Source organism: Phocoena sinus, chromosome 3, assembly GCF_008692025.1.
Source record: "Phocoena sinus isolate mPhoSin1 chromosome 3, mPhoSin1.pri, whole genome shotgun sequence".
Classification (NCBI taxonomy): Eukaryota; Metazoa; Chordata; class Mammalia; order Artiodactyla; family Phocoenidae; genus Phocoena; species Phocoena sinus.
The window spans coordinates 41,637,163-41,654,042 of NC_045765.1; the positions used below are offsets into that span (position 1 = coordinate 41,637,163).

The 16,880-nt window shown below is 47.9% G+C and overlaps 1 protein-coding gene across 2 annotated transcripts; it reads right to left on the reverse strand.

Annotated features, from left to right (window-relative positions):
• On the reverse strand, window positions 1-14,624 carry SAP30L (SAP30 like). Of its 2 annotated transcripts, XM_032628121.1 has the most exons (6): window positions 13,802-14,624; window positions 9,355-9,477; window positions 7,016-7,114; window positions 4,978-5,479; window positions 4,317-4,767; window positions 1-706 (listed from the first exon to the last, which is right to left on the reverse strand). In XM_032628121.1, the coding sequence occupies exons 1-4, from the start codon at window positions 13,997-13,999 to the stop codon at window positions 5,351-5,353; spliced, it is 549 nt and encodes a 182-aa protein (XP_032484012.1). In that variant the 5' UTR covers window positions 14,000-14,624; the 3' UTR covers window positions 1-706; window positions 4,317-4,767; window positions 4,978-5,350. The 2 variants fall into 2 exon arrangements, with proteins under 2 accessions (XP_032484012.1, XP_032484011.1); XM_032628120.1 differs by having other exon boundaries at window positions 4,317-5,479.
• Between the last annotated feature and the right edge of the window lie 2,256 nt (window positions 14,625-16,880).

The window sequence follows — 16,880 nt, forward strand, 5'->3', positions numbered from 1 at the left end:
TTGTTTCTCATTCAGATCGTTTATTAAGAGCGAAAGTCGGGCCATCCCATCTGTGTGATACTGCAACATGAAAAGTCACATACATACTAAGGAGACCCCACAGAATTGAGAGCCTTTCAACAGTACAGAGCCATAGATTACAAAATTAAAATACAAATGATCCCCCCAGTCTGGCAGGAAACATGTACAATATGAGGAAGCCTGAAATGGAAGGGCACTTGCTTTTCGATAAGGCAGTTACAAAATGGAAAAAAACCCCAAACCAACCCGCACCCCCAAAACACTGATGGGAATAACAGATAATAGACATGTGAAAACAGGGATCCTGTACAAGCCTCTGTCATTGGCAAAGATGTGTTCATTAAGTGAAAGCCACTGAAGAGTTTGCGTTTGAAGATGCAAGCTAGATGAAATGACTGATTGTAGACATTCCTACTCTAAGAAAAGGTCCCACCTTGCCCCAGGCTGGATTCCACCTCAAAAAATGGGATCAACTTTACCCTTCCTAACCATAAACTTGAAAACAGTCTGTAATAAAGTGAAAGGAATACAAAGGCATCCCTAAAGCACCATGCTTCCCAGGGCATGATCTTGAGCTCACCTGTCCTTCAGTTCAACTGCCTCTCTCGCTAACAGAGATGGGGGCTGCAAACGGCAGGGCCACAGAGCTATGTCTGTTCATGTCAGGGTCACCTGAGTGACCCACCTGAAAGGCAAGTGTATTTAGTGAGAATTTAGAGTCTAGGACACCACCACATTTCCCGCCAGGACTTTGGAACCTTGCTCTTAAATTATAGGCTCCTTCTGTTCTCCCCTCCCATTCATTTTGCAAAACTCAACTGACTGCCTTCCCAGTCCTGTCTCACAACCTTGAGCTCTACAGGTTGGTTCCCTGAGAGCCAGGCTGGCCTTGGGAACCTCTGCTCAGGGGCTAGGTCTCAAGGTTCTGAGGGCAGCTCACTGCAGACTGGGTGACAGCTATGCTGCAAGTTGGAAAGTGAACGAGCGCCAGAAGCGTCAGGAGGACAGAAGCCTAGTCCAGATGATGCCACAGCACTCGGGCAAGTCTTTTCAAATCTCAGTTTCCCCATCTCTAAAAATCAAGGACTGGGCAATGGCAACCTCAAAGGACTTTCCAATTTGAAAATATGGCGTTTCTCTGACACTGAGACATGTGGTTCTCCCAAGTTTCTAAGCTTTGTTTTCTCCATAAAAACAATGTGTGACGTACTTGCAGGAATCTTAAGGTACAAGCCCTCAGGGGCCCTATAACCTTTCAACTTCAGACAGAGCAATGATCATATTTTAAAATCTTCTAGCTCAAACTTTTCCTAAGTGATATGAGCATCAGTTTTCGTGAGGCAAGCACAAAACTAAGGCCTCCTCTGTCTTAAGGTATTTTTTTTTAGCAGCCTGATAGCACTCCCTCCTACCCTGACCTCCTCCATCAGCTTTAGCAAGATCAAGGGAGTATAATGATGTTATACTTCGTCCCAGCAGGATGACGTTGGGGTTACCTCAACATCTCCAATAAGGAACTAATACTCGGGGGGAAGGACAGCCAGGACACCAAAGTGTCTATATGCTAGCTGCTCCTTCCCCAGAGACAAACACTATGCCCTGGGACAGTGCAGCAATTAGGTCCTTGGCCAACTAACTTGGCCCCCATTAGGCAGAGACTAAGATGGAAATTCCAGAGAACATAGAAAAGCCATAGGTTTACAAAGATAGAATAGCCTTCCCCAGGAGGTAGTGAGTTCTCTGTCCTCAGAGGTGTTTGAGCCCAGACTGCTCAAACCTTGGCGGGACGGTTGTAGGCAGAATGCCAGCACCTATGGGGAGACTGCACTGGATGACTTAGAGGTCCTTTCCCAACATCTGGATCTTGTCATGGTAATGACTGAGAGCCTTCGGATGATTTCTGTGCAGCAACAACTCTGGGATCCATGGTCGGGCCCCCGAGTAACTTCCCTGTCCTACTTTCTCCTTTCTACCAGGCAGGTGCCCTCCAGGATATTAACAAAAAAGTCCCCACAAAATAAACAGCTGAAATGCCAAGGTTAGATGCAACATTCCAGCTGCAAACAATTATTAATATCTGCTCTCTGGAAGACTAGCTGTGACTATTTAGCTATGACAGGAACGTCTAACAACTTGGCGGCTGTATCACATAAATGAAATTCCTCTTCCTTTTACACCAGCGGTCTTGAACCCTTTGGTTGCAATCTTTCAAGGGATTCAGCTATGATTTTTTTCACATGATGTTGCCAACCTAAGGGTTTGTTCGTTGAAATAAGAAGTTTGTCCGTTTGTTTTTTAAAAACCTTAAAATGAAGCAACATAAATGGCAAGATGTTGACAATTCCATGTGACACCCTTCGGGGCCTATGAAAGAATCACAGCAGGCTGGAAACTGAGGCAGGAGCTGTGCTGTTAAAGACAGTGCCAGTTCCGGATTGCACATTCCAGTTTTTCCCAGGAGCACCAAGAGGAGAGAAGGCAATGTTGCAACATTACAGGTGGAGAGACACACGAGTCCTTGACAGGTAGTATAAAAAACAGGCAGCCACGATGAGGGCTGCTTTCCCCAAGCCCCACTGCTCCCCAAAGCCAGATCCGGTTGCTTTGGAGGGTCGGCCACCTCTGACAGGCAGAAGTCTCCTGCCCCAGATCAAGCCATGGGAGACTGCAGAAGAGGCTAAGGCAAGTGGCTTAGTGGTCTGATAAAAGAATAGATTTCTGCACACAAGGAAAATATAAGTTCAGAGAGCTCTGTCTTCTCTCTCACCTGACATGCTTTCAACAGTTAAGACACCCATAACCTCCACTTTCCAAAGGACCTTTCCTTAGAGGAAAGACGGCTTGGGACTCGAGTATGCACAGCATCTGGCTGAGGGGGGAAAGTTTCCTCAGGCTTCACGTGGGAATGAAAGCACTCTTACAGACACACTTGAACAGACGGAGCCCAACACCACAGCTTCTTGTATAGAAGCGTACTGCTGTCTCTCAACTGGGAACACAGATCTGCTATTGAAGAAACAGTGACAAGACCTACACATCCACAATTCTGGTTCAAACATCAGAAAGACACACTTTTTTTCTCAATAAGATGTGGACATTTCCAGAGAGCAGGTTACCAACGCCTTAACCCCACCTGTCCCCAAACTCCAGCCTGATGAGAAAACACCCACCTTGACAAAGGGGGTTTGGTGTTTGACACCTTCAAAGCCTTTCTAACTCAGCTTCTCAGGAAAAAAATCGACATAAGCCACATACTTTAGAGCCTTCCTGATGCTCACACATCAACAGCCTTCAGCTGTGAGTAGCGAGACACTCTAAATACCTATTGAATCTGCACAACTAAAAACACGCAGAGAGCACCCTCACGTGCCCAGGTATATGAAAATAAGATCCCTTCATAGTCTAGAGTATGCTCTATGTACATTCATTTATACATATTTTAAAAGGCTGCAATCTGCTAGACATGCATCGTGAACACTGGTGAAACGTTGGCTACAGCGAACACACATCGTTTTATTTAGTGAGAGTGGTGGCCCTGTCCCCGTCCACGGAATGCATGCTCCACGGAACTGAGACCTTTGGCCACTCCACCACCATGCTTGGGGGCCAGGGGGTGGGGCTGTTCTGACTTCTCTGCGTGGATGCTCAGATTAAGCCGTCAGTGAGTCACTAAAATGTTCTGCCAGGCCAGGCTGTCCACTGCTGCTTTTATTTTATTTTATTTTTTTTTGCCGTACGTGGGCCTCTCACTGTTGTGGCCTCTCCTGTTGCGGAGCACCCGCCCCAGACGCGCAGGCTCAGCAGCCATGGCTCACGGGCCCAGCCGCTCCGCGGCACGTGGGATCTTCCCGGACCGGGGCACGAACCCGTGTCCCCTGCATCGGCAGGCGGACTCTCAACCACTGCGCCACCAGGGAAGCCCTGCTTTTATTTTTTAAGGCTTAAGAAAGAACTCAGAACGAAAACTGAGTAAGAAAGTGATACCTTTGACCACAATATATGTCAAGATGGTCAGAAATTAGAATTCAAGTCCTTTCTTCTCTTTCCTTCCCACTCCCTGTCCACACCCTCTGCCCCCCAACACACTGACTAAAAAATTTTGCAAAAGCATACTTTTGGATATAAAGCTTTCTTTTCAAAGGATACTTTGGCTCTGATATAATTAGATAGAGGAATCTGAGTTTTTGAACATAAAAAAAAATCAGGTAATTGTTAATACTTAAAAAACTTTAGCAATCATCCCCCCTAAAAGAGAGGCAAATTGCTCACAAAAATGGACATCGGATGGCACTGACCTGTGTTGCTCAAACCCATGATTTGTTGCTGACCTCCAAGGAGGTCAAAGCTGGTCAGACTTTCTATCCCAGAGCTGGACTTTGGAGCAGGAACCACACGGTCCTTGGCAGCTTTCTTGTGGTTGTGAATTAAGGATTAGTGCTTCTGAGAACATGAGCCCCGCACCACTAAATATCTTCATTTGTCAGAGCGTTTCTGGCACAGGAGAATGGCTGAAGTCACAATACGTAACTTGACCATGAAGCATGAGGCATGAAGGGGTGAACAAAGAGCCGTGGCTCCCGGGACGGGCTCTGCCTCAGTGTTTCTGGAACCTCCACAGATACAGCTTGGCACATGAGATTGCCCTGAAGTTCTCGTCTGACCTGAAATATCCTGTTGGTGCATCAGGATTTCCTCACACTCCGGAAGTTAAGTGGTGAGCAACAGAAACGGCAGAGGCCTCAATACCTGGAGGTGGGAAGCACAAGGCTGGCACTGTTAGTGACAGCTGGATTAACCAGCAAATCCTGACTGAGTGCCTACTGTGTGCAAAGCACAAAGCTGGCGAGGGACCAGTGTCAAATGGATTTGCTGATAAGCGACAAAGCCTGCAACAAAGAGGGGCGCCTATGTCCCCAGCAGACGGGTCTGCTCACGTACCTCCCTGCCAAGCCGTACCTCGCTGCTGGTCCAGGGCTACACCTCACGTGTGGCAGCATGGAATTGCAAGATGACTACCAAAATATCTGTCATCCCACATTTCCAGTAGAACTGATTTAATGCTTTGCTGAATGTGGCAATACTTTGTTTTTCTTTCATTCTTTTTCCGATCTTGTTTTTTTTTTTTTTAGTCCAGTAGCTGCCTTAAAGTCTGTGTATAAACATGCTGAATCATGAGACTGTAATCCTCCTGACCGAAAAGATTTACAGTATTCATCATTCAAACTTCTTTATTTACAATAAAATTTAACAGTCTTTACGGGCTTAAATGTAGCAGATATCACCTGTGCATTAAGCATTATACTTCATTTCTTGAAGATGTGCTTCATCATCACTCAAGCTGCTTGCCACCCTCTGATTTCTGGTCCAGTCTACTCTTGTTACTCTTCACCATGTAGATGAAGTAAGCGAGCGTCTCCTTTTCATTCACGGGTATGTTCCTGAAGTGTCGGCTGACAGTCTACATGGGGAGGAAAACCAGAGTCCATTAAACCACGTGAACCATGAGGGCCACAAATTCTAAGCTGTGCGAAAGAGGGAACAGCAAGTTGCTCCCAGAGCTATGGAAGGGGTTATGATTACTGCAGAACTTCCTGCAGCGCTACAGGATGCAGAATGCCCTTTCTTCCCGGGTTTAGGTGATTTGGTTTCCAGGCTTCCAAAAGCAACACTTTATTCCACAACACTCGTAAGGTGCAGTTCTGTTTCAGTGGCAGCCAACTGCCCATCATGGCACAGTCTCAAGGCCATCCTCATGGAGCAAGGGACTGGGACTTCAAGGGTTGACCAGCTGCTACCATAAACTCTCAGGCCCAGGAACTGGGCAGAAAAGTGTCCTTTTAAAATTGTGTCAAATAAATACCCAATTGAACAGATGTAAGTGTCTCACCCAAAAAACCATCTAAATAGTACATAACTGCCTCCTGAAAGACACGAGATTTGAAGAAAAATTCATCATTTACTATGTATTCCTGATACTTTATTTCCAAGTCCTGAGAATGCAGGTCTCCTCTTGCCCCATCTCATCCCACCCCTCCCACCAGGGGTGGACACTGGCTAGGGTAATGTTATCTTGAAGTAGGAAAGGCTTGTGTGCTTCTGTGGTTTATCTGGACGCTGGTGAAGGAGAGGTTTAAGGAAAAATGATGGATCGGCAAGAAAGCTCTAAAGGGAAGACCAAAAACCAACAGGGATGTGACCCCATAAGGAAATCTCTGGATGGACCGAGGGCACTGGTTCAGATAAAAAGGGAGTCAGAGAACGAAAACTACAGAGTGGTTGTCTCTGAATAGTAGGATTGCATTTTTCATCATTTCCCAAGTTTTCTACAATAGACAGAAAAACACATTTAGAAAAGAAGGATGAGAGGGTACCCACACAAATGCCAACAGGACGGAAGTATCAAGGCAAGGCTGTCAGTATATTAAAATAATGGCCAGTGGACCACCCGCATCCCCATCCCACGCCCGGAACTGTGTTAGGGACTCAGGGCAGGAGAAAACGTTCTTAGGCTCCGTTCATTGTAATAAACACTTCTATTACCAACATCAGAGTAGAAGAAATCAAGGAAAACAACCAAAGAAAGAAAAATAGCTCCTACAGAACATGAGTAAAGGTTTGGGGATGATTAATCAGACACACCTCATGTGCAGAATGGAACATATCTAGAAAGAATCTTGCAAAACAAGATTCAAACAAATGAACAAACAAAAGAACACTCAGAACTTAGAATCAGGACTCTTGAGATTCCAAGCTACCAACTTGCTGTATGGTTTTAAGCAAGTCCTTTCCTTTCTCTGTGCCCTGGTTTCTTTTATGGAAATCAGGCCTTTCTAGGTCTAAAGCTGGGGGATTCTAAATTGTGCAAAAGAGGAAAGAGGAAGTTGCTTCCAGAGGTATGGAAGGGATTACGTATAGACACACATGGAGAATCAAGGTCACCATCAGAAGCACAACGCTGGCTCTCCCTCTTTAGAGCGCAATTTTGTCTACCTACTTCTGCTAACTGGGCCTTATTGAAGCCTGGTCTGGTCTGCAATTTGTAGTGCCGTTTATAACGTCGGAGAGTGTTCACCTGCAGCTGGAACAGATCAACCTAGAGAGAAGAGGAGAAACACATTATCCATCACCTGACCAGCCACGACTCACTGAGAGCCCACTGTGTGCCTAGCACTACGTTAGATAGGGGTGGGGATGGAGAGACTACAAAGAAGTCTTAGAAATGGTCCACCAAGGACTAATAACTGGCTGGAAGGACAGAAACAACAGTGGAAGCAGAGTTCTGGCGGGGGAGGGGTGGTCCCAGAAGGCTGATGGAGGTTGTGAAGCTTCTGCTAAGGAGAGGCAGGGTTTAGAGAGACAGTGAGGAAAAGAACTAGAGTAGGGAATGAGAGAGAAGGCCATGGGCTCGGAAAGCCATGAGAGGACATACGGGCTAGGGGTCAGAGGCTCTCATGATGGGTTTAAAAGGTGAGACTGGGTGGTAGCGTGTCTTGACAAGCAGAAGGAGAGAACCTAGCTGGGAGGGCGCTGTTCTAGGAAGATGGATCTGTGGTGGTTTGTGGGAAGACTGACTGGGGGTGGAGGGACAGCAGAGGGAGATGCTGCAGCAATGGTCCAGAAATGAGATGGTGAAGTTGAGCTCTGCAGGGGTGCTGATGCTAGAGGGCATAACAGGCATGGAGAGCAAAGGTAAAAGCAGACAGACATCCTGGAGGAAGACAGGCCAGAGCTCGGCACAGAGTAGATAGAGGGGCATGACGGAGGACAGTGGGAAGTACTGGTATTCTCAAATAGTTCTCCCCTAGGCTCAGCCTTCGGGTATCAGGATCCTTAACAGCCTTCCAGAGAAAGCTCAAAGCTACTGTAGCAAATGTACAAATCAGCAGGTTAGGGTCAGGGTCTCTGCAGATGACTGGGTAACAGAGGGGAAGGGACCCTCCCTTTTTTTTCTAACAAAGGAAGAGAGGAAAGCTGCACAGTCATGAAATATTGAAGGCCCAGAAAGTTGGGCTGCCTTTACCTGCCTCTAAAAGAGATGTTCTTGCTTCAGGCAGGTGGAGAGCACTTAAAAACAAAATGAATGATCAATATGAGGGACCAAAGTCCTTCTTTCTTTTCAAACATTCCTCAAACCTTTTTTTTTTTTTTTTTGTGAAAAGCATTTAGAAAGTAAATACAACCATTTTTTCATAAAATAATAATAAAAATGCTAAAAGCATTAGAAAGATACTGTAAACCAATGCTAGAAAAGGGGACACAGGAAGGGGCAGAGGGAAAAGGCCATATTTTCAAAGGTTTCCTCCACATCTGCAGACAAAGGCCTGCCTACTCTTTCTATTCCTACACAGTCATTTTCACTCTGAGTGCTAACAGGCGGTTGCCTTATGAAATATTCATGCATCAAATATCCAGTGTACATTATAAACGGTTCTTCTTTTGCTGAGTCTTAAGTGAAAACAATTTAGATAGAAAGAAAATTCGATATTCCTCCCTGTAGCCTTGCTTAATAGACACTGGCACCTTGAAGGAAAGGCAGGCTTCTGGTTTGAGAAGCCTAGGGCTCATCATCTAGTGCGACGGTTCTCAGCAGGGGATGATCCTGCCCCCCAGAGGACACCTGCAATGTCTAGAGACACTAGGTGTGCCTGGCACCTAGTGGGTAGAAGCCAGGGATGCTGCTGAACATGCTACGATGCACAGGCCAGCCCCACCACAAAGAATTATCTGCCCCAAATGTCAACAGTGCCAGGGTTGAGAAACCCTGGGCCAGTGTAGCTGACCTTGGAATAGATCTTTGGGAACAAGCCTGGGCCAGTGTAACTGACCTTGGAATAGATCTTTGGGAACAAGCCTGGACCAGGAATCAGAGAGTGATAGAAAATCAGAGCTGGTGTGACCTGACAACTTACACCTTCATTTTGCAGACCAGAAAACAGAGGGGAAATGACTTCCCCCAATCCATATACACTCAGTCTCTAACTTTAAGGGCAAAAACAAAGTTTTTAAAAACTTGACATTGTGGTTGTATTTAGGTATTTCTCAGGGTTTTTTTTGAAGAAAGTCAGCACAGCCTACTGGAAAGGGCACTGGACTGGGGCTCCCAAACTGTGTGTGTGACTCTGAGTGTCTGTAAAATTGTGGGGCAGTCAGACCAGTTGATTTCTAAGCTTTCAGCTCTCAGATTCCATATTACTATGATTCTATTAGTCACTTTTCAAATACACCACAGCAACAAAGAGGAGACTAGAATTGCTTCTTAGGCCAGGCCAGAGGTAAGGATCAGGTTAGAATCCATTCTCCCAGCTTTCTTAAGGTAAAGTTTTGGACCTTTACCTCAGGAATGTCAGTGTCATGCTCAGGAGAATCTCCACCATCGTCACTTGTCTTCCTCTTCCTTTTATTTCGTACACTCTGGATGAAATTTTTGTGGAAATCGCAAATATACAGGTGTCTTACCTGTTGGGAAGCAAATTAAAGTCAGAGTTGCCAATTCCATGGAAACAGCAACAGGTATCTGTCAAATTACGGGGCTTTTCTCCCTTGCGAGGCATTGGAGACACCAAGGAAGAACAAGATGCAAGCCATCATTCCCACAAGTTTCCTACTGAACTGCACAATGAAAACCCCTCAAAGAGAACGCTAATATCACACCGGGCAGTGCGTTATAAACCAAGTCCCCCCTGAATGATAAATACAACAAATGGTATGGATACAGCAAAGGGCAAGGCCCTGCGGCTGAGCTAGCTAGACTGGAGGTCCCTGACCAGAAGGGAGGATTTGCAGGTAGTCAGGAAGCATTCCAGATGGGAAAGGCCATGACTTAAGTTTCAAATGAGGCCGATGGAAGGCGTGAGTGAAGAGGCCCTGAGGAGACCATGTCACTTAGATGGAGGCGACTGCCTATGCAGGAGCATCAGGAGAAATTTGGGGGTCAGGGGCATGAGAACAGCTTAGACTTTCCTTCAAACAAGACAGGGTCGCCCAAGGTTTTTGAAGCAGGGAGAGACGTGACATTTTCAGACCTGTAGGAGTTAGGAACTTATACCTCGCTGGAATGCACTGCCCCGGGAGCAGGAAAGCAGGAAAGAAGGCACTGTGGTAATGGTAGATGGGACAGCCTATTTTTACATTAACAACAGTTACTATTGTATGATGACAACCCTCTGAAAAACTATTTCTGTGTATCTATTTATAATTCTTGCATCACCACACATCTAATCCACAAAGAGAAGTGGAAAGAGATACAGAAATTCTCACAAGGTGGAACCACATAAAAGAAGCTGGGGGACTTCCCTGGTGGCGCAGTGGTTAAGAATCCGCCTGCCAATACAGGAGACACAGGTTTGATCCCCGGTCTGGGAAGATCCCACATGCCACGGAGCAACTAAGCCCGTGCACCACAACTACTGAGCCTGTGCTCTAGAGTCCGCGAGCCACAACTACTGAGCCTATGTGCCGCAACTACTGAGCCTGCGTGCTGCAACAACTGAAGCCTGCGCACCTAAAGCCTGTGCTCCGCAACAAGAGAAGCCACCATAATGAGAAGTCCATGCACGGCAACATAGTCCCTGCTCACCGCAACTAGAGAAAGCCCGCGCGCAGCAACGAAGACCCAACGCAGCCCAAAATATATAAATACATAAATAAGAAACTTTAAAAAAAAAGAAGCTGGATACAACTGCTGCTTTTCTAATGCAGGCTGGAGGCTTATTATAATAGTAAGTGAAGGCGGCAACAGCAGCTAAGATGTGAAGAACGTGTTCTTATTAAGAATATAACTAGCAGGGTTGAATGGAGGATGACTGTAAATGACTTGGGGTTGGTGACACTGAACCAGATGTTGCGCAAATGTTCTTGAGAGACTTCTGAATTTGAGCTTATTCCTCAAATGCTTAAAGATAAAAGTAAGCTGATAGGAAACCAGCATAATTAATTCAGGCCTTTTCACGGAGAAAATAATGAAAACTGTTTTTTATTCAGATGAATTAGCACTTTCATGTGGTTGGATTAGTGAGTCATGAGTAGTTTTAAGTTTACATTGTGAGGGTGTCTTGCAGACAGCAGGTCATCAATAAATGCTGCTGCATCAACACAGCCACCCCCTTGCATCTAAAAGCAGCTTAGGCCAGTAAAAGCCACATTTACATATGGCAACAAATTGGAATAGCTTTGCCAGATTCAACTCTGTCAAAGGACCTGCGGACACAGCACGTGTCACTGTCCCAAAGAATCTCACCTAGTTGATGTATATATAGACTACTGGATGTGCTTTTATGAGGAAAGAAAGCACACTCACAGCATACCCTTACATACCTCACAGGAAGCTGGCCCTCATGTTAGCTAGTTTCACATGTAAGGTCAGAGAGACTAAGCTGTTCCTTAAATTCACAGAGTGACAGACTTGGAAAAAGAACAGGCAGAAGACGTGATTCCTAAAGCTGTGGCTGGGAGATTTCAAGTCAGGACACTAGAATAATGGAATCCTAGATGGAAGACAACTCAGCAATCACCAGTGTAACCCCGCTGGCTCCCATCTCATTTTCTATTGGGATAATCTGAAGCCACCTAGAGTGGAGAAATGACCTGGCCAAGGTCATCCAGACCTTCTAACCCCTGGCACATGTCCTTTCCTCCTGCAATGTTTTCCTTACTCTATTCTCCACTTCTACTTTTCTCCAGAAAAAAGCAGATATATGTCAATTGGAGGGATGTTTGAAAGCATGTTATATCTTAATAAATCACAGAACACTGCCAATGTTTACATGAAAGGAGTTAAACTGCATGAGTAGGATTTAAGGTGCTATTATTTAAAAAGGTTCTCTGCTAGACCCCTTTACAAGATAAATAGTCATTATTCCTCCTTAACTGTTTTCAAGTACATATTGGTTTTCAGAAATTTCAGAGCCCAGTGGCCTTTAGGGAACTGGGGGTGGAGAAAGGAGGGTGGTAGAAAAGGCTCTAGTGTTTTTTGTTTCCTGTTTCACTTTCTGCAACAGCTAAAAATTCTTGTAACACAGCAGTTACTTAAAACTGAATTCCTGCCCAAGCCTGTGAGAATGAAATAGAATCCCTTTCAGAAGAAATGACTCCACAACACCACCTTCAAACAAACTGTGAGTGATTCTGCCTTGAAATCCTACTCCTTCAGAAGCGTTACCTTTTGGGAACTCTAGTACCAGGCTCAGGCTGCCTCTCTTCTAGACAGCGTGTGTCAAACGGTCAACATAGCCCAACACAGGTTTTCCAGCGGGGTCACCGGAAAAATGGAGCCTCAGTTGCAGCAGCAGAATTGTTCAGATGGTGGGTTTAAAAGAACTGGGAATTTCTTTTTTTTAGTACTATAAAATATTATTATAAGCTGCTCAAGTAAAGGCTCCCAACAACCTAAACAGAAGGTGGGCAGTGTTTCCATGAGGATGAATTCATTACTGTCTTAGAATTAAGAATTCCATTTCCATACATGTCCTATCCAGGCCACGACAGTGTCTAGCCGACAGTGTTTGCTTAGATGAATTCCTTTCATTCATTTATTCATTCATTGATAGAGATGTGTACTAAGAAAGCCATCAACTCACCCTCAACCACTTAAAAGTAGCATATTTCCATTCAAGAGTTGCAAATATAACTGTTAACTTAAAAAAAATGGGGGTGAGAGTGAAGAGCGTAGAAGGAAGGGCAGGGAAGAATTTTTTTACTTATTAAACACTTAATCAAGGCTTATGCATGGGGCTTGGAAGCAAATCAGACAACGGATTCAAGAAATTAACCGGCCTCTTAGGTGCTGTGTGACTTTGGCACTGTCACTTCCTATCTCTGGGCCTCATTTTCAGTTGTAAAATCAGATATGGAGAAGTGGGTGCCCTTTCAGTTTAACAAGCAATCTCTGATTTCCCCTCAAAGTGGAGAAATTTTGGTCCTAAAAGAGAATGGATGTTAACCACCTAATCTCCTAGCTGGTCTACCTGAATATTAAATACCCCTCTAACTTCCAATTCCTAATCACCAGGCAGACACTTAAGGCTTGCAGCAACAGATGTCAAAACAGACAGTTCTTAACTGGTTGACAATACGCCCATCTTTAGAATAGCTAACTAGAAGTGGTGAAATCACACAGGAAAAGTTTTCTATTCAAATTTAAATTACCCACCTCCACCCTCCTGGGCATTTGTAAAGAAGTTAACCCTATAAAAATGGATTTCTTCCTTTCCGTCACTTCGACTGCCAGAGCCACCTCCCGAGACCAGATCTTGGTCTTATTTCTGCCACATCCTTGAAAATCCCAGGTCCCCACAGCTGCCTGCTGAGCAGCGAGCTCGGTGACCCTCTGCAGAAGCTGAGGCCGCCCCAGACAGGGACGTAACTGCCACCTTTCTTTTTCTGAAGGAATAACACGGATCCGAGAAGGAGGAAGAAGTTGGAGAAGACCTGGGTCCCTTCATCACCTCCTCCCTAATACCTGCTCCTCCGTGGGCGAACCAAATGAACCCACCTCTTCCTGCTCCCATGTCTGCACCAATAAAACGAGCTAAAAACTGGTATCAAATCTTCCCAGACAGGAAGGGTCCTCGGAGTCCCCGCCGCTAACCTCCCGGATTTGGGCAGAGTCCTAGTTAGAGCCCACCAGCGCCGAGCGGCCTTTGCAAGCCCAGCTCCTCAGTTTGCAGATAAAGGGCGGCGAGGCCCAGGGCGGGGAGGGCTCCCGAGTCCCGCCCGCAGCCCGGGGCAGCGGCCCGAGAGCTGCCCGGTGCGGGGGCCCAGCCGGGGGCGGGGGCGGACTCACGCTCTTGTCGATGTCCAGCTTGAGTTTCTTCTGCGAGATGCTCTTCTGCACCCTCTTGCTGAAGGAGGCGTTGCCCGCGGGCCGGACGCAGCGCTCGCCGTCCTCGATGAGGCAGCAGCTCTGGCCGTAGCCCGGGGCGGCGGCGGGGGCGGCGGGGGGCCCTTCCCGGCTGTCCTCTTCTGTGCTAAAGCCGTTCATCTCCCCGCCCCGGGCCGGCCCCTCTGGGGGAGGGTCCCCCGTAGGCCACTCCGCGGCCGCGCTCCCCGCGGGGCAGGTTGCCGAGGCCCCCGCACTCGAGGGTCCCAGAGTCCGTCTGCAGCCGAGGCGCTGCCCTGCCCCGCGACCGGGAGGCCCGGCTCCGCTCCGCCGCGCTCCCGCTCCTTCGGTCTCCGGCCCCGCGTCTCCGCCAAGCCCCTTCCTCCCCGCTCGCGGCCCCGGGGTCGGCTCCTGCGGCTCGCAGGGCCCCGCCGGGAGTCACCCGGAGGCGCCTTCTGCCGGGGGCCCTTAACCGTTACCCTTCGGCGGGGACGTCCGAGAGGGCGTCCCAGGAAGCAGCCGCTCCCCGAGGACTCCAGGCCCGGGTTGGCAGGGGGTTCCGAGGGCCCCCGCCGGCTCCCGCCTTATTTCGGCTGCCGGGCAAACTCGCCGCCGGGCAGCTCCCCCGGGGTGGCGCGGCCTCCCCGCGCGGGGCCCGGCCTCGAACCCGCGGCGTCCGGGCCCCGGGGCGCGTCCGGCCCGCCCCACCCCTGCAGCCGCTCGGCTGCGCCCCGAGTCCCGCGGCAGCCCCTGGGCCGGCCGGCCGCCGCCCGCCCAACGCTCCGCACCACAACAGTTCGCTCCCCCGCCCTCCGTGGGACAGCGGAAGTCCCGCCTCCGCGCGTCCATTGGCCGCGTTCGCACTCTGGGCGGGGCCGCCGCCGCCGCTGGCGCGTCCCATTGGGCGCCATCGCCGCCAGTCCCCGGCGCCTGGCTACTTCCTGGACTCTGCTGGGATGGGTTCAAAGTAGAGAAAGTGGAAGAGGGAAGAGTTCCCCGGGTGAGGGAGGGGAACCGGGCCGCAGACTCTCCGGGCCCGGGAATGGATGGTTAGCAGGGTCCCGGCTGGACGGAGGGCCCGACTCCGGGTACGGAGGATCACTTTCGGGGGACAGAAGTGCAGACGTGGGCGGGGACGCAGAGGGAGAGATACGCGGAGGGGCATGTGAGGGGGGACCTAAAGGGGATAGAGAAACTGTCATGAGAGGTTCAGACAGGGTGAAACGGAAGGACCGCGGCCAGAGGACCCGCAGACCTGCGGGATTGAAATCGGATAGAAAGACAGTCGTGGCGGGAAAGACAGAGGGACGATCGGGACAGATAACGTGGAAAGACGTGCAGAAGAGGTGATGGGGGTCTGATGGCAGGTCTTGCAAGGTGGTCAGAAGCTTAGGGTGGCGGAGACCCCCCACTGTGGAGACTGGGACTGCCTTGGTCGGCGCGGAAAGAAAAGGAGAGAAGGAAGGGGACCCAAGGGGCTTGGGTGACCCTTCCGCTGGGAAGAATCGGAAGTCGGGATTAGGTCTGGAGGGTGGACTAGGTGAACCGCAGGGAAGAGGAGGCGCTGCGCAGGAGATGTAGAAAAGGCTGGGCCAATCTCGGCGTGGAGAAGGGCTTGTCGTACTTTGGGCCCTCCCTGGAGCTCTGTAAACTGTAGTTTCTAATGCTTTAAGCCTCCGGATTTATCCGCGAGGTGACCGCGCCCTGCGGAGGCCCAGAGCTTGGGGTTCGGCGCCCAGGACGTCAAACACACACTCAGTGCTGTAGGGAAATCCTCTAATTCGGCACGCCTAGTCAGGCCACCTCTCCACTGGGTAGCCTGGGGACAAATGAGGGCCAAAGGCCCGAAGGGACTAGCCCAGGGTCATGCAGTCTTTTAGGGCTGGGCAGCATTTTCTCAGGGGGAGGGGCGTGGAGGGGACTGGGAGCGTTAGCCAAGCACGTGTACCTATTTTGATACTACTAGGTGGCATTGAAGAGGCTTCTGGTTTGTTTCTTGTTGAAAACGGGAAGCTACCAGTTTTCATGTTTAGAAGCAGATGTCCTATGATCTTCAGTTTTCCTCAGTGGCCTTAAACGTATTTGTACCCACTAGCCTAGTAATTTCTCACATGTGGGGCAGCCATTTCAGGAAATCGGCCTACCGGAGAATATTTTATACGCAACAGTGTTCATTATGGGATTATTTATAATAGGGAAAATTTTAAAAGAACCAAAAGTTTCACATAGGAAGATCAACAACCTAACATCTAACATGGTTAGATGTTAACATGGTTGATCTAACATGGTTAGATCAACAACCTAACATCTTCAGAATGAGATATTTTGCAGTCATTTGCATTCATAACATCAATGTAAACGTTTTCTATATAAAATAATTCACCACTGACTCTTCAACAAAGAGTTGATGAGTTGGAGAAGTGCTTTATTTACGTTAAGTTTAAGATACAGGATATAACATTGCATATGGGATATGATGTGTGTACATCTATGTTTTTAAAAAAAGAAAAACAACTATTTGTGCCTAAGAAATACACCAAAGTACCAACAGTAATTATGATGGATATTTTCCTCCCTTTATTCTACCTTTGCATTTTCCCCAGTAAATATTTCTTGCCTTTACAGTAGGAAAACATAGAATAAAAAATTAATGGAAAAAAGGCAAGCTGAGTAAGATTCTTCCCTCAGAGTTCATATATTCAAAAATAAATTATTGAGCATATAATGTATACTCACTTCAGGCTTGGCCATACGAGGAAGATGAAATATCCTTGCTTTAAAAGAGGATATCTTCTAGCAGGGGAGCTCGGACATCAACACAGAAAACAGCTGGGTATCTGTACAAGGCAGTGTGTGATGTTGCTTTCAAACTTGATTAGTATGGATAAGAGCTCCTACATTTCCCACATATATTTTTTTCAAAATAGCATTTGCATCCAGCGCCAGGCTACTGCAGTACACACAGTTTCCTCAGCACCAGCTTCCCCTGGCACTACCCTTCTGGTGGGGGAGGGGCAGGGGGGTCCTTTCTCCTGGGTCCTCT